Source organism: Hyaena hyaena, unplaced genomic scaffold (genome assembly GCF_003009895.1).
Source record: "Hyaena hyaena isolate Hyena2069 unplaced genomic scaffold, ASM300989v1 scaffold_300, whole genome shotgun sequence".
NCBI lineage: Eukaryota > Metazoa > Chordata > Mammalia > Carnivora > Hyaenidae > Hyaena > Hyaena hyaena.
In genome coordinates this window covers 848239-872476 of record NW_024080933.1, presented here as the reverse complement: position 1 = coordinate 872476, position 24238 = coordinate 848239, and the positions used below count along the sequence as shown (strand labels likewise).

The 24238-nt window shown below is 40.7% G+C and overlaps 1 protein-coding gene across 1 annotated transcript in view; it reads right to left on the bottom strand.

Moving 5' to 3' along the window:
- Positions 1-24238, bottom strand: part of TENM2 (teneurin transmembrane protein 2) — a 1153031-nt gene that overhangs the window by 296672 nt on the left and 832121 nt on the right. Inside the window, 1 exon segment of the mRNA XM_039247655.1 lies at positions 12807-13041. Within this exon segment, the coding sequence (XP_039103586.1) occupies positions 12807-13041 (235 nt within the window).

Sequence of the window (24238 nt, the reverse complement as noted above, 5' to 3'; positions counted from 1 at the left end):
TTGATCTAACAATTTCACTTCCAGGAATTTGACTCTTGAATATAATCATGTAAGTATGCAAAGAAAGGTATATACACAAGACTCCTCATTACAGTTTTGTTTGTAATAGCAAAAATGTGAAAGTGATCTAAGTGTCCATAAAGAAGAGACTGGTTAAATAAATTCCATTCTGGAATATTACACAGACTTTAAAGCAAGGATGAGGTAGGTCCACAGGAAATTACCTGAAGTGATTTCCACAATATCTCATGAAGTTAAAAAAGAAAGTTGCCAAATGGTATGTATAATGTGATCCCATTTATATTAAACGTAAACAAAAACATGCTCAGACATCCATAAACATTTCAGGAAGTCTAAAACAATAAACCTTCAAAAAAGATTTCCTTGAAATAGAAGCAGAGGGGCAGGGCATCTTACTTTCCATTTTCTCTCTTCCTGATTGTTGAATATTTTTATCAAGAGAAACTATGCATTTTGTAATGTATGAACGGAAAAACCAAATCTATTGCAGTATGTGCTCTAATCTTTGTCTTAAATTCTTGATGATTTCCTTGTGGAAGGAAGTGAAACAGTATATAAAGGACGAATAGGTAACAAAGTCCTGTAACCATGCTGGGAACAGTGAAGAATGGTGAGGAATGCTTGAACCAAGAGACCTGCTTTGTGGCACCACTTGGACATTCTGAGTGGGAGGACTTGATGAGTCATCTGGGTCTCACTCTCCTCACCCATAAAATAGATATTGGACTATACTAGGTAATCTAAATATGGATTCCAGCTTGAAAATTCTGCCTCTGTGCTGCTAAATGATTCCCACTTCTCTTAAATGATCAAGCCAACCTAAATCATGTTGACCTTGATTTCTTCTTCTGGTCTGCCTTCAGGTGTAATGGTAAGAATCAAAGGACCAATTTCCCAGAAGATCGCATGAACTTACTTCTGTATTCTCATCACCAGATTCTTTCTTCTCTATCTCTGACTCTCTGTCTCCACCTCTCTACCTGAAATAGGCTTTGGCTTAGCTCTGTACCAAATTCTATACATTGTCTTTCCCTAATTGAATGGTACTGTGACCCTGAAGATGCACATTAGGGGCAGGACATGAGGAGGTTCCCATACAAATACTGCTTCCCTATTTCTAAACAGGGCCAAGAGTGATGAAGACTCAGAAAACCTAGATACACACCGTGTCCTTGGAACTTGTTCTCTCACCCACATCATTAGTATGAAATTCTACGAGGGTTTAAATGTATGTGTACTACCGTCCCCCATTACAGTGAGTTTTAGTACTTCTAGTAATGCCAGATTAAATCACGGGAGCATAAATAGTGATGGGCATAATTGACATTAGGACATGTTGCATTTTAGGACCAAGTTTTTTGTCTAGTTAAGTGTAGCACAATTCAATTGTCACCTACATTGTGGTCCATTATGGAGCTGAATGACCCCGGCCTACCTGAGATTGTCACCAAGAAATGGACAGAATGCATTGCTGAGAATAGGAGCTTGAAGCATGGAATTTAAATGTATTCCATTCATGGTTTTATTAAAAAAGCACAACCAAAAATTGTCCAAAGTAACTCAACTTGATAAAGGTAAAACTGCATCTCAAGCCATTTTCAGGAGATGGGAAGTGCATTGAGTTGTTTTGAGTTAACTTTCTCATCATGAGCCCTCGTAAAGAGCACTGGTTAGTAAGACAATAAATGAGCATGTTTTAATTAGAAAATGTGGAATCCAAGCAGTTTTGCAGGAAAGAAGATGATAGCTTCAAAGAGACATCGGGAGACTAATAAAAGTTAAAATGCATTAAGTGGCCATAGTGAACTCAAAGGTAAAGTCGTGGGATGTTTGAGAAGTGAACCAGAGAGGGCAATGAATCAGAAGGGGATGGAAATTAGTCAGTGGAACTTATTCTTTCTACTTCATATTGGAATCAGCTGTATACCCCCTTCTGTGTCCAGGCAAGTGAGATAACCTGATGCCCTAAAATTCTCCCATTCCCCCATCCTGGCCAGAACTGTGTGTGCCCAGAGGAAAAAATAACTATCATCAGGCAATGAGAGAAGGTAGTGGGGCAAAGGCAAAACTAGCATTGAACTTTTTTGTTTTGTTTTGTTTGTTTTTGTCCTGTCAGGCCTCCATTTTATAGTCTCCTAAAATCATGGTACCTGGTTATGACCATGCCCTTCTTCCTGCTATGATGTTCTAAGTGGGTGCATGACCCAGGTCTGGCCAATTAACATGGTCTCTTCTCCAGGTGTTGGGGATTGGGGCGTTGTGGGTATGTGACCCTCGTTGAGTTCAATGAAATTTAATGAAGGGGGTGTTGCTGAGATATCATGAAGAATATATCCTTTTTCTGTTAGATGTCTGAGCTATAAGCATATAGCCTGTAGTTCCCACAAAGATCTCACAGAAGAAGGCCTACTTAAGAATGATGAATGGAAAGAGAAAAGCAAAGCTGAGGGACAGACTTCTAAGTCTGCCTGAGTTTATTTCTGTGAAACTAGTTTTTCCAGAATCTTGATTCTGCCCTAGGCTCTTCATCTTCCCAAGTTCAATCTTCCTGACATGTCAAAAAAAAAAGAAAAAAAAAAAAGGACAGTAATATCTATTCCACAGAGCTTCCACTAAGATAACATAAAGTACCTATTATAATACTTGGCACAAAACAGGTATTTAGGGGGTGATGATGTCTAAAAAATAAAACCACAAAGAGTGTTCAGTTGTTTCCTGGAAGTAAAAAGACATTTAATAGAGCCACGGTCTCTCCTCACATGGATTCTGAGTTCTAGAAGCTAAAGAAGATTATCTTTGTGGTCCTCTGCCTTCAGAATATCCCTAGAGACACTAACATAGCAAAAGAGAACAAACTGAAGCTGAGGACAAGACACCTATGACAACTGGGTGTACAGAGCACCGTCCCCACTCCCAGGCGGCTTGATGCCGGGGTGGGGTAGATTTCCCCAGGTCCCAGCAAATGCTTAAACAGGCCCAATATCACCTTATGCCTTCTTATCCATGTTCCCTGGTAGAGGAAGTCTGGGTTGATAAGAGATTAAAAAGTCACTACGATTAAGCTTTCCATTTTAAATTCTTATCTAAGTACATACCAATGCAAGAAAAAACGACATTTTCTACCTTCTTCTAAGTGCAGAATTTTAAATCCACTTGCTCAAATAATTTTAGAAAATGATTTTTTTTAATTTAAAAGGTGTTTTTTATTACTCACAGTACCTTGGATACTATTCCACATTAATAAAAATACTTCACATTATTTGCTTTTACAACAGAAATAGATTTCTATTATAATAGCACTAAATAACCTTTTTTATGAATATAATTTATTGTCAAATTGGCTTACATACAAGACCTAGCGCTCATCCCAACAAGTGCCCTCCTCAATGCCCATCACCTATTTTCCCTCTCCCCCACCCCCTGATCCATCCTCAGTTTGTTCTCAGTATATAGGAGTCTTTTGTGGTTTACCTCCCTCCCTCTCTGTTTGTAACTATTTTCCCCCTTTTCCTTTCCCCTATGGTCTTCTGTTAAGTTTCTCAAGATCCACATATGAGTGAATACATGATATCTGTCCTTCTCTGACTGACTTATTTCACTCCACATAATACTTACCAGTTCCATCCACATTGCTGCAAATGGAATGATTTCATTCTTTCTCATTGCCAAGTAGTATTCCATTGTATATATAAACCACATCATTATCCATTCATCAAATGATGAACATTTAGGCTCTTTCCATAATTTGGCTATTGTTGAAAGCACTGTTATAAACATTGGGCTACACATGCCCCTATGCATCAGCATTCCTGGATCCCTTGGGTAAATTCCTAATAGTGTTACTGCTGGGTCATAGGGTAGCTCTATTTTTAATAAAAAATGAGAGTTTGTTTTATCATAGGTGTGCAACATCTTTACAGGAGGACTAATTGTTGAGAAATTGACTTACAGATGTTTGTACCCAACTGAAGGTTTAACAAACTGAAATATAACTTCAATACAATCTCACAAATAAGAAAGAAGCATTACTCATTCTCTTTTGACATATAAGGCAAGAGCAGTTAAAACAATGATGACAGAAATTGGGGGCATTTGCCAATTGCTCAGTCATTCTGGTTAAGAAGTGATTCTATAAGGGATTTAAAAATACACAATTTTGAGGGCAAGCCTTTGTGGTTAGCATTGTCATGACCTCTAAAAATGAATATTTGCAAACATGACTCATGAAATAGCCTGAAATCATTTGCTGGGTTTGGGACAGAAAAAAGCTGTCTGGGAATAAGTTTCTGAAACCCTCTCCGCTAATCTAGAGGACGCAGCCACAGTGGAATGACCTGGCTGAGTGCCCTGTGCAGGACTGCAGGACTAGGGACACAAAACTCCACCTTACAAAGGCAGGCGAGGCTGAGACTAATAAATCAAAGGGAGCTGCAGAAAAGTTGCAGAGCCTACTTCTCCTGCCTAGGAGAACCATGAATGCCTTATCTGGCCCCTGTGAAAAGAAAAGGATCATTGGGGAGCCAGAATTAGAAAAAGACTTGCATTTCATTAAGTCTCTCCCTGTCTTAGCCAGATAAAGTATCCCCTGGGAAGGCTTCAGAAAATGCCCCAAAGGAGTGAGACTTGTTATTAGCTGAATGGGTGAAAGAGCACAGACAGAGATGGAAATATCTGGCTTTTTTCAATTGTGAACTTGACCCAAGAGTCTTTGACATTTACATAGACTCAGGGCAGAGTCTTGCACATACAAGGCATCACCACAAGGTGGCCTCAATCTGTGATTGGGTCCCCATGGTCTAGGTTGCTGAGGGACAGCTTTTTTAAAAAAGTTCTCTGTACCTAGAAATTAGCTGTAGTTAACATACAAGTAAGAACTTTAAGTCCTCAAAGCTTTAATAAACTTTATAAGGCTTTAGCTTTACAGTGAGAGCCAAATTTGAAAAGGACAGCCTCTCCTTGGATACCTCCACCTTCAGGGATTCTTCCAAATATGCAAATCCAAACCAAGAGCAGGCTGGAGTGGTCTTAAATAAGACGTGATGCTTGTTTCTTTCTTAATGCACCTTGTAATTTGCACATGTGCCATGGCACTTTATTTATTCTCTTATTAATGGTCTAGAGTGTGTTAAATACCGCAAGCCATAAATTGCAGAGCAGTAGATAAGATCAGGTTCTCTTTATTTCCCTGCCAACTGTCAGAAAGTGATGTGGGGTACAGGGGTGCCTCTTCTAACTGGCTTTCTGTCTCCCATTCCCCCACCCCTTGCCTCTATCTGACAACCAACCCTTGTCTCCATCTGTCAAGAAAAAAAAAAAAAAGAACAAGCCTAAATTCTCATTGGAGAGCTTGCCTATTGAGCAGCTCAGTTATTGAGATTAATAAGCTGCCAGTTTCCAAGGAAGACTAAGAAAACTACAAAATTAAAGTGCACTGCAACGTGAAATGCTGCTGGTGGCCAGGCGGGATCACAGTGTCAAAAAGGCAAGGTAAAGCTATAAAATAAGGCTGAGCTTGAAAGGCTAACCTAAAGGTCTCATTAATTTCCATGTTGCCTCTGATGAGAATTTAGAGGGGGCATAATGTTTTGCAATATGGAGAAATCAAGCTGCCTATTGATTTGAAAAGTGTTTGAATGTATTTGGTTCACCCAGAATGAATTCTGGTTTTCAACTTCACTTGAAAACAAAACAAAAAAAGCCCCCAAAACCCAAACAGGTTACCTTGGCTTAATATTCTCAAGATCAAGCTTGTCAGTGATTCTGTCAGAAAATTAATCCTTAGGTAGAAAAATCAATCTGAGAACAAGTTTGGAATAGTCTTCAGGCTCAGCATGGTGAGGATGTTTCAACAATCTTGTTGCTTCTCTGTGAAAACCTTATTTACTAAAGGTCTTGTGTCTTGATTCCCAAATACGCACTACCAATAAAGCATCTAGATTAGGCTAAGATTACTTCATGGTAAAGACAAAAAGTGTGTCTTCTAAAATTCCAATACCAAAATTAGATTTTTAAAATGTCACTCATCAAGCCCAACGTACTCATTTCTTTACCAGAGCACTTACACAACCTCCAGCTAGCAAGGATTATCATGGCACTCCAGGTATGACCAAGTGGTCAGCCACCTTACCCCTAGCTGTTTGGCTTTCTCCTATTAATGTGGCAAAGCTCTGTTTGGGGGAAAATAAATCTACAAATCACAGAGCTGGAAAAGTAGCAGTGTTTATTTCCACGTAGTCAATTTTCTCTCACATTTTATCAGATGCGGTGTATTAAAACTCTGTAACTCAGCTCACACGGATCCTACACTGCCAGGGCCGTGGGGCAGTGAGGCCTCAGTTTAGCACTGTGGCTGCCACCAGTCCCAAGGGGCATCCTTTAGCTCTTGCTGTGCTTATGGTTTTGTCAGTGACTCAGTCTATATCCAGTAACAGGCCAGAATTCACCCCATAGATAATCTCTTGCCTTACATCACTTATAACACATTGACTTCACCGTTTCCATGGCCTGGCAAATTAAATTTTTGTTTGCCAACAAAAGAAGCAGTTTTGTTTTTTTCTAGTTCCAAAGGAACTATCATGTGATAGTTATGGACATGACATTTGTAGTCAGACCCAGTTCAAGTTCCAGCTCCATCACTTACTTTTTTGCAGATGTGTAGGTAACTTAATTTTCCCAAGCCTCAGTTTCCCTTTATTGAAGATGGGGAGAGTAACATAAACCTAACAGAAGGGCTAAGGGGCTCAATGCAATCATGATGTTAATACTAAGTGCCAAGCAAAAGGTATTTAATAAAGAAAAATTGTTATTTGTAGGCCTGTGTGATCATGTAGGATACCTGCTAAATTGTACAGATTTTCTGGAGAGTTATTTTTTTAAAGGGAAAAAAATCAATTGCTGAGAGAGCTCTGAACCCACTAAATATGCTGTTATTTGTAAATGGCTGAATTTCCATGTCACATCTATTATTTTGAATCAAAATATTTAGAATCAAAACAGCTACACTTAAGTCTCTTGTTACATCTGTAGATTTAATGTGCCTGAAACTGCACTTCTGTTTTCGGTCACAAAACTTATTGCATCCTCGGGAAGTGACATCACTATCCAACCGGCCTCCTAAGTCAAAAAACTGGTCATTGTACTCTTAGTCTAACCCACAACTCCGCAAGTGTTCATTCCCACTGACTCTACCTTCAAAATATACCTGACATCTATGAAAAGTTCACCTTCTTGCCAGATTGGTAGGGGAAAGCCAGATATGAGTACGACAGCTACCAGGAACCTACCAGAGACCAGGCCACCTTTCATCTTAACCATGAGGACATTCTCCAAACTGGACCTACAGTCTTATTATACCTTCCACCCTACCCCCAACTTGTTTGCCATATGGCAGCTACCATAATTCAAAACAAAACCAAACAACGGTAATTTATTATTTCATTCTCTTGTTTAAAATGCTTCATTGACTTTTCATTATTCTTGGGCTAGAGTCCAAACCTTTAACCCAGCCCAACGGCCTGCAACATCCTGCCCTCGCCTGCCCTTCTAGCTTGCTTTCCCTTCCTGGCAACTTAGTGCTTCTTTCCCCAGCGGGTCATTGTTTTTGCCACCTAGAACATTCTTCAAGTCTAATTAACACTTACTCATCCTTAGGGCTCAGCTTAAATGTCAATTTCTCACAGTCTGACTTCACTATACCTCTCACAGCACTTAGTACATTTGTCATAGGGTGGGGGGAGGCATATGTCTAATCATTTCCACATTTCTATCTACATCCAGCCTGGAATCACCACAAGGGCAAGGGCTTTGCTTTTCTTCTTCACTGATGAATCTTCAGTGCTTGGCACATGCTAAGTTCTCATAGATATTTCTTGAACGAATAATGGATGACCATCTTAAAAAGCAACTTGCAAACTTGTTTGTAGTTTGGGGATTTTGATGGCTAAAATTAGGGCTTCTGGAATTCGGGATCTGATGGAGATTTTTTTAATGTATTTATTTTTTGTTCATCCTGTGTCAAAATTTGTAAAGATAGAAAAGGCATTACTGACCAAGAATGGGAGCTGGTATTTTAGGGAAAAAGTAAAATCAGAGGGAAGTTTTATTCTGCTAGGGGATTCTCTTTACTTGACCTGCTTCTGAGAGATTCAGAGAGAAGCTTGCTTCAACAAAACACACAGACGAAGGTAAGTTAGCTTCTGTCATCAAGCTACTTTCTACCATTTCAGACAAGAGAAGCTGACTTCAGAAGCTCCTCAAGAAGCAGCTGGCCAGGAAGATTCCTGACCTTGTTCTCAGGAAATAAAGGTGTACATGGGTGGTATCAACCAAGAATTACACATGAATTTTACTGCAAGACATAAATAGGCGGAGAGAAAGATGGTGGTGGAAGGATTTTGTTACACATCATATAAGAGAAAGACAATATCAATTGCTTGCTATTTAGTTCCTCTGCCCTGAGTTTGTTTTTGTTTTAGATTACGTTATGGTTTATACATGAGTTGACTGGCTTTGGTAGTAGAAATGTATATGCACTGGTCTTTTACATAATTAACATGGGTACAGAACTTGTAGACTTTTTTGTCTTGTGTTAAATTCCAGATTCATACAGTCCTATTTTGGGGTATGCCTTCTTAACCAGCACCTTTAATTCTACTTGTCAGAAAAAAAAAAAGCACAGTCCAGAGAAGATGTAACATGCCTCATTAAGACTGATGGAAACATCAAAAAACAATGCAGAGAAGCAAGGGTTTGTGCCTCACTAGTCTAAAGAAACACGTTGGACTTGGCTTAGAGTCTCTGGGGGTGGTAGTGTGCCTGCCCATCACTTCCCAGAGTTATGAAATTCTTCCATCACACCCAGTAGTCTGTATTAGGGAAAGTAGAGGTGGTGAGGCTGTTTGTAAATTTCCATTGCATTTTTTAAATTGATGATTGCATCACAATCAGCCTCTAGAATGACCTGCCTTCAATGGTTATCTCTCCTGGATGTAGTTAATCAATCCTTATTTGGTATAAAAATAAGAATGGGAATCCCAGTATGGCATCATGCCCCTGAAAGAAGAGCTCTCATATTTACACTTTCTCTTGTGGGTAAGAAAATAATCCTATGAAACTCACAATGTGTCAACATATGAATGAATCAATTTGTTCAGTTCTATAGTTTCTAAGACTATATTAAAAAATAGTAGGGATTAAAAACAAATAATATGCTATAATCTTTGACTTTTTTTTCTACTTATCTATTAGGCAAATTCTTACCATCCTTTAAAAACCCAGTCCCAAACAGACCCTCAGTTTGAAATGTTCCCCTGATCATCCTGGGAGAGTTAATCACTTCATTCATTGTATGGTCACTTTACACTTCCATTATTGTACAAGGCACTACCTCTCTGTTTATGTACTATTTCTTCCTTTAGATTGCGTGAACTTAAAGAGCAAGATTCATGTGTTACTCATTATCTCCCTAGGACCTCATACAGTGCTTGGTGTCTATAAGGGACTCAGTAAGTATTTGCTAATAAGACACTAAATGATAATATTTTAAAAAGAAATGTAAAGCTCAACAATTCTATTAATTACTGCTGAAGTTTTCATACATGAGACCAGATGCACATCAAGTTATATGTATTCATGAATTCCATGAATGGAGCTTTCTGCTGACTTCTGCACCCTGTGTTTGACTTCTGGTGATAGCCCTATTCCAAGGGCCTCACATTCTCTAATCGTTGGCCCTGGAATGCACTGATCCAAGGACATCCAGATGTTGTCCTTGCTTGTTTTTTCCTTCTGATTGACTTCAACATTTTGGCAATCCTATCTACTCCTCAAACTTTGTATTTAACTTGCCTCCTCAAAAATCTCCACTGGGAAGCTCTAATCCTTGGATAAATGACAAATATCTAAATGATCTACAGAAGGACTCTACAGATCAGATACAAATTCTAGGAAACCTAACTTCAGAAAAATAGGAAGGTGATAGGTTTGGCTCTGTCATTCCTTTCTACCAGATCCTTGTCAAGATAACACTTGATTACAAATGGTTTTGTAAAATAAATCTCTTGGAAAATGAATTATTTTAATCAGCAGCTGGGAGACAGGAGATGGTTTATGTGCCATATGCATTCTAATCACCAAGGGGAGAATCTTTGTGAGGAGCAAACAGTCTGATGGATTTTGCCCTGTAAATGTAACAATTAGGACAATAAATGTAGTCTTATATTTATTTACTTATCAGACATCTTGCGTGTGTGGAAACCAATTTTGTGTGTAGAATCCAATAGAATTCCATCCTATGTGGCTCAGAATGTCCCATCTCCCTGAAGTCTAGACCTCTTGCAAGTTACTTTGCCCCTCCACAACTAAATTGTGCATCATTAAAATGGTGGAAGTAATGGTCCCTTCCTACCTCACTCTATTCTTTCAGGCTCTAATGAGATAATGCAATAAAGACTGAATGACAGGCATATACAAAGTACACAGTAAAAACTGGTGATGAATGGTGATGGTGGTCCTCTTCCTTCCTTCCTTCTCCTCCTCTCTTTTCTGCAATGGCTAGTACATTTTCCTTTCCCTTTCTCTGCATTCTTCTCCTTCTTCATGTACTCCACTCTATGTAGCCTTTATGTCCACAAACTCTTTTTCAAACAATAGTCTGTCAATATAAAAGGAGGCTGACTAATGCCCAACAAACTCTATGACAGAAGGAAGAAAAAGATAGAACATCTTATACAGCCTTAAAGATCACCATCGACTATGAAAATATCCTAAGTCCAACCTTATGGACCACTCTCCTTTCAGTCTGGAAACCTTTTGACAAAGCTGTTTACTAGTGCAAATATTTTTCAAATGTTTATTTATTTATTTTTGAGAGACAGAGAATGAGAGGGAGAGAGGAGACAGAGAATCCAAAGCACGCTTCCTGCCATTAGAGGAGAGCCTGACACAAGGCTCCAACCCACAAACCCTGAGATCATGACCAAAGTCAAAGTCAGACGCTTAACTGACTGAGCCATCCAGGCACCCACATTAGTGGAGATGTTTAAATATACCTATTATATACAATAGACTCATAGTTTCTACCGACTTTCATATTTTAAGCCTCACAAATTAAGACTGTAGCCATGGTTAAAAAGAACTTATAATCATCAGAGAATAAAATTTATTACAGTTTAGAGTAACCACAGTGACAATGGTGCACAAACTATTCATGATCTTATAAAAAAAAGCAAAAGAATATTATAGATATGAAATCATATAAATGCTATGGCTTGCATGGTTGCTTCCAGAAGCATGCAGAAAATTCACTGGCCTTACCAGAAAGATTACAGATTTCTTTGGTCTTTCCTCAAATCTAGCTTATTAACATTTAAAATCTTAAGTGAGTGCATGGGATGCCTGGGTGGCTTAGTCGGTTAAGCTTCCGACTTTCGCTCAGGTCATGATCTTGTGGTTCGTGGGTTCGAGCCCCACGTTGGGCTCTGTGCTGACTGCCAGCTCAGAGCCGGGAGCCTGTTTCAGAGTCTGTGACTCCCTCTCTCTCTGACCCTCCCCTGCTCACGCTGTCTCTCTCTCTCTCTCCTAGAAATAAATTAAAAAAAAAAACATTAAAAAAAATAAAAAAATAAAAATAAAAACTTAAGTGAGTGCAGTATTTTTTTTTTTTTTTGAGAGAGACAGAGAGTGAGAGGGGGAGGGACAGAGAGAGAGGGAGAGAGATAATCCCAAGTAGGCTCTGCACTTTCAGTGCTGAGCCTGACACAGGGCTCAAACTCATACACCGTGAGATCATGACCTGAGCCCAAACCAAGAGTGGGACACTTAACAGACTGAGACGCTAAGGTGCCCCTAAGTGAGAACTTTTTGAAGGGTCAGCATGAATTATCCCCTTTCTCTGTTTCCTTTTCATGGTTCTTTTGGGCAAATTATACTTCTGTCAGTCTGGAATCAGGGATTGGGCAAGGGCAATAATAACCGGAGCACACAAACCAGGCAGGGCAGGGTCTGGGGTTGGGGTGTGGCAGGATCCTCCCATCTAGCAGCCCACCCACACCTTTCACAGCCATTCCTTCACAGCCCACCATGCTGTGACCAACACTCCTTGCCTCAGGGCATTAACATGGGCATGGTTTCGGAGAACCGAAGGGGGAGGTGAGAAAGGGACAGAAGAAAAGGCAAAACAACACAAAGCCAGACCTGGAGATCACTTTGAAACTCTTCCCTCCAACTAAGTGCTGCCCCTTTTCTCTTGTTTGTTTTTGTACATTCTTGTTTGCCCCTTAGGCATCAAGCTGCTAGTGTGTACAGGAGGGATTAAAGTCAGACGGCATGTTGGATGAAATAGAAATTAAAATTATACTTCTGTCAGTCTGGAATCAGGGATTGTTTCTCAAGGTCTCCCCAAACACTTACTTTCAAATGAGTCTTCATTTATTACTTCAGGAAAGGCCAAATGCATAATTTATCAGCAGCTTTCAGTCAATATACCCTTATAAGCATGTTTCCCATGAGTCTTTGAGTAAAAATATGTTATGCTAATTCTATTAGTTGGGTACACAAGATCTGTCTAAGAGAGTAAACAAGCATTAAAAGGAGACGCATGTGAACAAAGAAATACCTATCAACTTACCATCCAGGGTCAAATTACCAAGGGAACAACAAGGAGGTGCACTCTTGTCCTGTTGTTTACACCAGGACTACCTCCTCGAGAAGAACCCTGAAACCACCTGAAGGACTCTGTGCACATGACTCCGGTGGGGTGATGGGTGTGATCAGCGATGGAGACTTACCTGGTCTCCAGTGGCACGTTGCTGTTTAGCACCCAGCTGTCCTGAAGCTGAACAGATTCCGGTGTGGTGGCCAGGTCATTGGGCGCAGGAGCTGGGGCGTGGATTTGACTCCGCCGGTTGGTCAGTGAATTCCTGTTGAGGGAGTTGGCAGATGAGTGGTGATGGGACAGAGTGTGGTTGTGAGGGGGAGGCAGAGGGGGCCTCAGAGTCGACTGGCTGTGGTGGTTTGGAGGACCTGCAAAGAGAGGAAGGAGAAACAGCTATCAGTGGCTGCAGGCTATGGCCCCAGATGCTCTGCAAACCTATGGAAGAAAGCCTAGAACCAAAGTCTCTACATTGGTAATTGCTGAAAGTCATAAACTCCAGAGACAGGGGTGAGGTGGCATAAAGCATTCCAGGGTTGGTTACTACTAAATAACATGCTTTCATTTGCCTTTTTCTGTAAGCCTCAAAGGAAGAAGGAGAAACTAAATTAGTAAAACCAGGCTGGAACATATTAATCTTGAATATGTTCATCTTAAAGTGTAAATAACACAGCCCTGACAGTCAGGGCTGGTCATTGATGTAACAAGTCCCTGTACCATTTCCTGGTAAACCAGTACATTGCATGCATTCTTTACAAACATTTCCTTTTTCTAAAATTAACAAGAATATGGTACACTCTAAGTCAGAGAGTAGCATACTTAAACACCTGTAGCAGGCAAGCAGGGAAGTGAAGTGGGCCAGTTGTGGACTGAGGTCATTTGGAAAGGGGAGGAAGCAGCCCTCACTCAGACCCAGGCCCATGTGGAAATGTGGGGATAAGAGCTCAAGGCAGTCAGGTTTTCTGGTTTTCCTAGGGAAGCTGACGACTTGGACTTCTAGATAAAATTTCCTGTTTCTTGAAAGTGTTGACAATTAATATTAAAAGAAGTGTATGTGTTTTAGGTATATGTAGAGATGTATGTGGGTTTTTTTTTTGTTTTTTTTTTTTTTATGAGAGTCAAGAAAATACTTGTGAGCCTGCTCAGACATCAGGGTTGATGTTTTTAAACCCTGACCCTTACTCCATATTGCATCCTCTTTTCTCATCTTGAAATCCTCTATCCTTGCAAGAAAAATACATAAAGGAGAACCATACCTCTGCATGTATCCCCTGTAAATATGACCACAGATGACAACTCCACACAGGGTTTTCCTAGCAACCCATTCTCAATATACAAAATGAAATATTTTAAGCATAATGAAAACGAAAGTAGTTCACTATGCAATGTAAGCCTATAATTTGGTTTTAATGGCTGCTGAAACATGACTTTTAATTTGTGTCCTTTTTTGAAGCCTCCAGTCGAGGTTGGCAGCTCACCAGGTGACTGCCAAGCCTTGTCATTTTGGCCCCTGCCAACTTTTAAAATCCTCAGCCCCTGCTGTCCTGGCTTTAAGAAGTTGGCTCACATCATTTAAACAAGCAATTTGACACAAATTTCAACTACTTGTCTCCTTATGTGGCCGGGCTACATCTCCAAAAGGTGTAATCTACATTCCGTGACTCCTGTGAAGCCTGCAGAAATATTCTGAAAGAAAGACAACATGTCAAGAAGATACTAGGTTTGGAGAGCATCATGACCAAGGAAAACAAGAAGGAAAAATAACAGACACAAGTGGTTCCCCGAAGTTTCTATCTCTGGGCTGAAATTATTTGGGGAATTTTTTTTTCTTTTCCTTTTTTTTTTTTTTTTTTGGTCTTCAGAGAAAGACAACTAAAACTAAACTCCAGTGGGAAATGCCACCGTACAGTTGTGCAGATTTTAAATCGCGTCCTCCAAATGAACCTGCAATTCGTATTTTACATTATGCACCAGTGACATTTTAAATATATCTTTGAGGGAGTTTCATAGCTGTAGCAGGCTATTACATTTTCTGGCTTTGTTGTCTGTCTCGTAATGTATTATTATATAGTTATTTAGCATTTGTCTGTCTCGTATTAGTGGGAAGAGGTGAGAAAAGGGGGGTGAAATGATGTAATAATGATCCTTCAGATCACGCTATCCAAGCCCCTCACACAGGGTTAATGAATTTTCATGCTTTCCTTTCCTCCTCTCTCAACTCTTATCCAAGTGGTGTCATTATTCTCCATTAGTGAGGTAATCTTGAGACTTTCTTCAAGAAAATGAGATGAATCAGCGTACAAGTGAGAACCCACCCTCCTCAGTTCCAAGCCCCAACTTCCCATCTCCCTTGGCTCCTGGCTGCACCTCCAGGACTCCAGACCACACACCCTCCCAAAGTACAAAGAGGCCATGTGAAGCATTTAATTCACTAAATGAGATACCAGAACTCTCCTGCTTCCTGTCTATTCACCCTGAGCTAAGGTTTCTTTGCTTGCTCCAACTTGTGTGGCCCTAATTTGTCCATCTGTGTTCTGTGTGGGTGGAATTCCTGTGGTTCCCTCTTGATGATGCTATCCAGGGGTGGTGCTAAGGGGGAAAAGGAGCCACAGACCCAGGTGCTATGTGGCATGTTCACTATAAAATGAAGGATGAGCTTTCAAGTTAATTGGAAGAGATGTCAAGCTCTTTTTCCATTTCTTTTTTTAAAGATTATTTACTTAGAAATACTGCACCAGCATGAGTGGGATGGGGGAGAGAAAGAGGGAGAGAAAAAACTCCAAGCAGGCCTCACACTCAGCATGGAGTGTGATGCAGGGCTCGTTCCCATGAACTGTGAGATCATAAATGGATCCAAAATCAAGAGCTGGAAGCTTAACCAACTGAGCCACCCAGGCTCCCTCAGTTCTTTTTCCATTTCTACTAAAGAGAAGACCTAGAGCTTCATGGGGGAGATGAAAGAATATGTAGTTCTCTTCTCACCCTGGCCTTCTGCACAGCAGCATATTATTTCACTGCAAATAACTCAAATTATTGATAGCAACAACAAAAACTATCCAGCATCCTCAGTATTAGATGTTTTCCTCACTACTGTTGTTCATTTCCACTGTGGCACTGATTATATTTGCTCGTTTATCTATCCATCCAACAATCATATTTTTCAACTATGTACAAGAAATAGAAAAGGACCAATTAGAATACAGGGTGGGAAAAGCTACCACTGAGGTATATATAGAGAGACATGGGAGAGGCATTTGGCCACTGGTTAGGAGATGAAATCTAAAGAACTGGGTACAAGGGTTGGGTCTGTTACTTTTTTTTTTTTAATGTTTTATTTATTTTTGAGAGAGAGAGAGAGGCAGCGTGAGCAGGGGAGGGTCAGAGAGAGAGGGAGACACAGAATCCAAAGACAGGCACCAGGCTCTGAGCGAGCTGTCAGCACCGAGCCCGACGCGGGGCTCGAACCCACAAACTGTGAGATCATGACCTGAGCCGAAGTCGGAGGCTCAACCGACTGAGCCACCCAGGTGCCCCTGGGTCTGCTACTTTTAAATAATGTGAACCTAGGCCTACAACTCCATTTCTTTAATTCTCTGAGTACTCACACACCACCAGTGACAATAGCAGCAAGTGCCTGTGAGTCAACATGAAAGATGGAGAGAAGGAGGAATGGAGAGTGCCAAACATGCCACCTGAGCCTGACAAGGTCCCCAAATATGTGCATGGAACACTGTTTGTTTCTTTCAGGAACAAAAACACAGATAAAACATAACTGCAAGCTCTCAAGGAACCCAGATTCAAGTACAGTAGCCTGCAAGGTGGATATGACCAAAAATTCCAAGTCAAAATTTTGTATATTGTTCCAGATCGCTGACTTCTCTTGAAAACAAAAACAGAACAAAAATACTGAGTCTATTCCCTCATGGCAACAGCAGGATATAGCTGAATGCTTTTGGGTGGTTTTCTGGTTTGCCATTAACCCTAACAATCCCAGTTATTTTAATCTGACCAGGTTTAAGCATTTATATTGCTGCTGGTAGGCATTTAGGTCTCACTCGTGGTATCTTAGTATTCTGGGTGGGTCACATATCTTTCATATAACAACACCTCTGCTACAATTACTCATTTCAACCACTTTTTGTGTTTCCTGGTTTTCATTAGTCATCCAGTGAGCTTGCTGGATGTGATGGTTTTCCATTTCAAAAATGCGAACAATGGACAGCAACATGCCTTACTGTTTTCCAGGAAGCCAAATTACATGAAAAAGGCCTTCTCCAAGGCAACTAATGTCTTCAATATATGCTGAAGCAGAAATGATTAACAGCTTGATGAAGGAACCTTCACGTCCACTCTGAGTTCTACACATTTATTGGGCTTAATTAATGTGCATATTAATGGCTCTTCTATTACATAAATATGAAATCACATAATAATGCAATTGAGCCACGAATAACTATGTAACATAAATGCTTACACAGTATCAATTTAATAAGTATGCTATTAGCAGGCAAAAGGCAACTGTCATTAAAATCACAGTGCTAGCCTATTATAGTGCACCTTATTTATCTGGAGTTGAGAACCTAGAATTTATTTTTAGGTACTGTATGGCTTTTAGTCCTAACAAGGAGGAGCTGCACATTTGTTCTTTGTGAAAAGCTATAGCAGGACAGGTAGGACTCCTGGCAAGGATAAGGGAATTTAGAGAGAGGGTGCTGCCTGTGTATTTAAAAACTAAGTGCTTCAATTGTCCTGTTTGCTTGTTTGGCCGTATTTGCTGGAAAAATCTATGCTCAGATTTGTTGATGGCAGAATTCTTGATCCTGACAGGGATGCCATTCCCATATTCTGGCCTTCCTAAATGCCAATTGGTTGACAGTGGAGTCATAAGAAAAATGAAGCAGTTCTTTGTTGTTGGGTAACAACATCAAGTCTAACAAGGTTAGCCATGGGGCCTGCAAAATCCTGGAGTATTAGCTCTTGTGTTGACTAGACTAGCAGAACTCAAACAGCGTGTGGAAACAACCAACGCCTACATTGTCCATAATGTATTAAGGATTTTCTTTGGAGTGAAGGAAGTAAATTCTTAATAATTGGCTATTGTTGCACTTTTCCTAAATAAACAGATGGGGGATGTATTTAGGTTAGGTCTACCCTTGCCAAGGTGGGTGGGTGTAGAGGAGAGTAGGTGGGCAGGTATAGACTAAGATAGCTTTGTCTTGCTCTGCAGTCCACACTATTTTTTTTCCTGGTGATTAAAATGATAAAATGTATGAAAGAAAAAGCTGTAAGTCTAGGCCTGCCTAATTGCCAATAATTCACTCTTTTTGGAGACGGTATGCCAGCTGTTGGTCTTTAAAAATTTCAACCCCTCGGACGCTGAGTTGATGAATTAACCACAAACTCTCTGCCTTCCTCTACTGAACTATGTAATTGGAGCAAGTTACATCTCGAGAGCAATGTGAAGATGGTAGAAGTGATGTTGGTGTTGGCAGAGATTCTGGAGTCTCTGGTTGGTGAAAATTGGCACCAGGACATGCTGTTCAGATCTGACTTCAAATGGGAGGCAGAGGGAATCAGAGGTGAAGATTTTCAAGAATAACAGCCTCTAGTTATAACTGGGAGACTGTTGCAGATGACCAGCTTTGCGGTTGGCTCTGAACCCCCATTTAGCCACACTTACTAACAGTGTGACCCCTGAAAAGTTATGTATTTTTTTCTGTTTCTTCATCCATAAAATGGGTAATTTTACTTCTCTCATATGATAGGAGCACGAAATGATACTACATCTATAAAAAGCCTACCTTTTTATATATATATGTGCTAATTCTTGGCACATATTAAATATTAATAAATATTATTATATATTATGTGTTATAATTAATAATACTGATCATAGCATTAGCAACTTTGACTCTGGGGAAAATGGTGAATACCTCTTAAGGAACTCTAGCTTTCCAGCCCTTTTTGAGGAGTAGCTTTTGGAGGATGATATCAAATCAACATAAAAAGGCAAAATCACCAACCTCAGACCTCTTCCAGCTTCAGTCGCTGTCTGCTGAAGGGCATTATAACTAAGTGACATGGCAGAGGCATTAATACGGGCCGTCACTAGAGCATCTCTCCAAGAGCTTGCAGAAATGGAACTTGGGATTCAGAAGTGTTCCATTTCTATAAACAAAACAATTGATGTTAATCACAGCAAAACAACACCAACAATAGCTGCTGGGAGCCAAGCCCTCCCTGTGTGTCCAGTCCTGTGCCAAGTGCTGTACAGAAATTATTTCAATTTATGACCACTCACTCTTAAGGGATAAGATATCATAAGATATCATCCCCATTCTACGGATCTAGCCAGTGAGGCTCAGAGAGGTTAAGTAAAGCCCCCAAATTTCACGTAGCTTAGTAAGAGAAAGAGCTGCTTTTGGTTCCCAGAGCTTCTTCCCCAGTCTGTCATATACAAAAGATCAGAAGGTCCCAAAGTATACTCACGCAGAAAGAGAACAAAGACCTCTGCCCTGGTTTACACAAATTTCCCTGGCAAATACAGAGGAAAACTGGCTTAACTCACTTCTTCGCACATTTGCTTAAATGGCAGAACAATATCTTATGAGGAATTGGAGGGAATTGCCTACCTCAAAGCTCTGCACCTCACAATGCTGCTTAAATCAGGAGAAATAGGCCAGAAGAGCCAAACTGCGGTACAATCTCTTTTCTGTGCCTTCCCAAAAGGCCCTTCTCAAACTTCCTCCTCTGTGCTGCATCCTGGCTCCCATAACCAGTGGCATGAGGGATAAGCAGCAATTAGGTCTTTTGGGGGCAGAAACAAGAGCACACGAGGTCCCTTCTCAATCGTTACTGCTCTGACTGAAAGTACTTTGCCAACAGCCTGGGGGCAAGAGGGAGGAGTTGGGGGAGTCCAGATCCAGCCTCTGCCTGTGCTTAGAAAGAGGTAGAAAGAGATTTGTGTCTACGTACTGGACACTTTGGACATTTAGCTTGCTTGCTACTTCCCTGTTGAAGCATCTACTGAATGATTTGTCCTCTCAAGAATGGACTTTTATTTTTTGGTACTGACCCCTGGATGGTATTGCTGGCTTTGTAGGGCAGTGACTGATCTGTAGTGTTTTTCAGATGTGGTCACTACTGTAGCAAGCTGCAGCCCCTCTCCACATTTTAGAATGGAGGGGAAAAGAGAAGAAAGGATGAAGGAATGAGTGAAGTTATGACCTCTTTCTCATTTTCCAGTGCTCAGCTACAGGTTTGATCAGTGCTTCTCAGCCTAGATTGCACAGTCCTGGATCAAGGGGACTGCCCTTGATGGAAAGGACCCATTCAGCCTGAGCAGAGTACCAGAGAAGGAGAGGGCTGTGCTCACTTGTAAGGAATGATTTGTAGTTCTCTTGCTTACACTAAATATATGACCTCAGAGAAAAAGCATTCTGAGTACATTTGCAATGACACACAGACCAACACTGCATGGCAGAAGCATGGGAATTGCCATCACAAAGAGCAATAATTTGCAGGCTTAGAAACCAAAGTTTTGTCAGCTCTACCTACATTCCTAAAAAACACAGTGGTTAGAGGGACACCGTAGATCTTCGAAGAGCAATTGCTTCCATTTAATAAGCACCAGCTGTGTGGTAGGCACTCTGTATATTTCACCTTATTTAAACTTAAAATAACTGTCAAAGTGGATATTGTCCTCCATGATAAAGACAAAGAAATGGAAGTGCAGGGTTTTAAGAGATCTAAGTTTCTCTCCTTACGTGTTGTATTTAACTATAATATATCTGGGCCCCTCCTGAGTGCACACTGGGCATGTCTCTTTCATACCCTAGGCTCATGGTTTCCTATCATTTTTGGACTCTCCTGTTTTTCCTGCTAGACTGTGAGCTCCTTCAACACAAGGCTACGGTGGCTAGCACAGAAGTAGTGCTGAGTGAGTGAGTGAGTGAGTGAGTGAGTGAGTGAGTGAGTGAATGAATGAACCAATGAACACATCATGTTTCCTGGGGTTGTGTTTGCAAAACCTCAGCAGAGAGCGATCAGAGCAGATTTCTTGCTCTGTTCCTTGGCATTTCCAGGCTGCTAGCATCTGATGGGCCTTCCCTTAAGTACTTGAATTCCTATTACCCTCATAGGTCCTTCAACAGGGAAACAATTGGACCTAGGGAGAAGGTGACTTTGTTCCTCTTTATTTTTGTTTTTGTTTTTTCCTGTTTCTTCCTGATCACCTAGTCTCTCTCTCTTTTAAATAACAGATGTGCTGGGGTGCCTGGGTGGCTCAGTCAATTGAGCGTTTGCCTCCTGATTTCATCTCAGGTCATGGTCTCACAGTTTTGGGGGTTTGAGCCCTGGGAAGGGCTCTTCACAGAGCCTGCTTGAGATTCTCCCTCCACTTGCACTCTCTCTTGTCTCTCCCCAAATAAATAAATTTTAAATAACAGATTTATTGAGATATAATGAAATTCAGCTTTCAAACATGTATACTTTAGTGTTTTCATTTACAATATTCACCAAGATATACGCCATCAGTACTGTCTATCTTAAAGCATTTTCATTACCCCCATGGGAAACCTCATAGTGTTTACCAGTCACTCCCCAGGTCCCCTACCCCGGACAAATATCAAACTACTTTCTGGATTTGCCTATCCTGGGCACTTCATATAAAAGGTGATTCCCTCTGTTTTTTAGAACCACAATGTCTGTCTGTTGCAGAATCCCATTGAAACCAATCAAAGTTAGATCTCAGATGAGGCATACTTCATACCACTTAAAAATATCTTTCCCTGGCAACCTGAAGCTGGTGTTCACAGGAGCTTTTTGGCTGGGACCCCACAGCTGTTGATATTTTTCAGATGGAGATTGTTAGGTATGGCCATTTGAGAGCCAATTGTATACTTGAGGGTCTGAGGGGGATCCTGGAATTTGTTCTAGTGCTTCAGGCATGGCTGTAATCATGGCAGAGAGCCATTCCTGTTGAACTAAAACACAAACATGCAAAGGCAGGACAGGGGCGAGGGAGGCGGGGAGGAAAAATGAGGGAGGGAACTCGAATTGGATGCCCAACCAGTAGCTGCCCTTGAAAGATGACCTTAATACCATTTGTAGGGGACCATCCTGCCCCAAGTGGGCAGGTTCTCACAAATGGGGGCAGAAATGAATTTTAATCACAGGTGCCACATCATTATACCATTCCCCTATACTCATTCTTTGTGTTCTTCAATCATCTGGAAGGTATCACTTGAGATCAATGTCAACTCCATTAGCTACTTTCTAAGTGACAAAGACAAAAAAAAAAAAAAAAAAGACTACTTGAAATACTTGAGAGGAACCCTTCTAAAGAGAAGATTGTATTGCAAAGTTATGTCTGAGCATTGCCTATCTGAGCATTTCAATAAATCTACATTACCCTAGGTATTTTGGCATCCTCTGGGAGAGGAAAGCCTATCAGTAGAAAGTAATGATTTTGGGTTTTTCAATTGCCCTAAGGATCTTGACAATGCTATTAAGACCCATGCTCTCCCTGTCGAGAAGTTTAGGAGTGAAATTATTAATATGCCCAGACGTTATGTTGATTGTTGCGCTGTAGCAGAAAATACTCTGTTATTTGAGCTGCATTATCACTTTCCCAAGCAGAGAATTGCATCAAAAATTTAAACTCTTCTCATTCCAGCTCATTGCATAGCTTTTCAAGGTCTTATTGTAAAATAGTCTGGGCAAAATTTGGATATTTCCCTACCCATGAAAGATAATATGTTTTTCACAGCCCAGACTGTTATTATTTTTTTTGAAAAATAAAAATCACAAGTGGAGTTTTCTTCTGTCACGATGGCATTCTTTAGCTCTTTAACCAGGTTTTGTTGGGGTATATTTCATTTTCTTTTCCTTTGGATGGTCACAATGTTTTCCCCTGATCACAGGGAGAAGATCAAAACAAAGATAAAATATGATTTTGATTTTAGGCTGAGCGTCTGATGAACAGGACGATGGAGACAAGCTCTGATCTACACCATTCATTAACATCAAGAATGACTGAAGCACACTAGTTAAATGGCAAGGACAGGATAAAGGTTCCTGGAGCATTTTCACTACAAAGCTCGACAGAATTATTTGCTATCTGGGTGACCTTTTCCCCAAATCTCTTATGGTACACACCTTATAGGGCAAGGGAACAAAAGTTTCTCCATACTATATAAACAAAAGTCAGCTGAATGTCAGACCTTGAACTGCATCTGGTTTCATGTCAAGTGACAGCTGATGTAATGGGATGTATAGGGTATATTGCTGGAGAGATTTTCAGGATACTCTTTCTGCCTTCACAGTATACAAACACATATGCCAGAGCAAGGAATTACTAAAGAAAAATATCTGAGAGCTTCCTAAAGAAATATCTCCTCCCAGGGTTGCATGGCACAGGTACTGTCAGAGAGACTGCCCTCTGGGTTTTATTCACAACTGTTCAGTGGTTTTTTTTCAAAGTCTTGAAGTTGTTTTGCATTTCCCAATTAAAGTGGATAAGACCATGCTCATGGCCTTTTCTCTCATGTAGCATGGCTGGAATACCCAGGGCTGAGCAGAGAAAGATGAGGAAGTCCACCCCCACCCCATCCAAGAGTCCCAGTCCCAGGATGCAAACAACTTTCAGAAAAAGACTGGGACCACTGGGATGCCAGTGTGCTCTGCAGATCTTAGTTCTGTGCGGGAAGAGGAGGCAATGGCAGGGGAGTCACTGTCGCCTACTGCCCCCACCCCCACCCCAGAAAACAAGGGTTTCTTCCTAGCCATGGCTCATACTGTGGTTTTCAGGGCTTTCTCAGTCTCTTTGACACTGATCTCTCCAGTTTTGCCTGAGGGACTTCTGGAGTTAGACAGTCAGAATTATGAAGCACTTAGCCTTTCCGTGCCTTTGTTTCTCTATCCAAAAAAGGGGGCTAATACCATTCCTACTTGGTCAAGAGTTAAATGAGGTAGAATATTTTAAGTTAAAGTGCTTGGAAAATACATGACAAATAGGAAGTACTTAAGAAATGTCAGGATTTATTTATCTTTCCCTGAACAGGCTAATTCTTTCTTGAGGCTGTGTAGAGAGGAGTGAAATAGACCTTGTGATTCAAAGATTGTTATTGTAATGACTTGGAAAACTTCCTGTTACCATGTATTTTAAAGGTAAATAGCACTATTGAGAATTAAGGATCCCGGGGCGCCTGGGTGGCTTAGTCGGTTGAGCTTCCGACTTTTGCTTAGGTCATGATCTTGCGGTTCGTGGGTTCGAGCCCCGCGTCGGGCTCTGTGCTGACTACCAGCTCAGAGCCTGGATCCTGTTTCAGTCTGTGACTCCCTCTCTCTCTGGCCCTCCCCTGCTTACGCGGTCTCTCTCTCCTAGAAAAAAATAAAACATTAAAAAAAAAAAAAGAATTAAGGATCCCTTTTCCTTCTTATGAGTTATAGAAACTCTAGGTCTTACAGACTACCAAAATAATCAGTGCTCTTAATTTCCACCTTTTGCAACTTAAACACTTGGAAATAAAACCACCTGGTGGTAGACAATTTGAAGGGCCCTACATT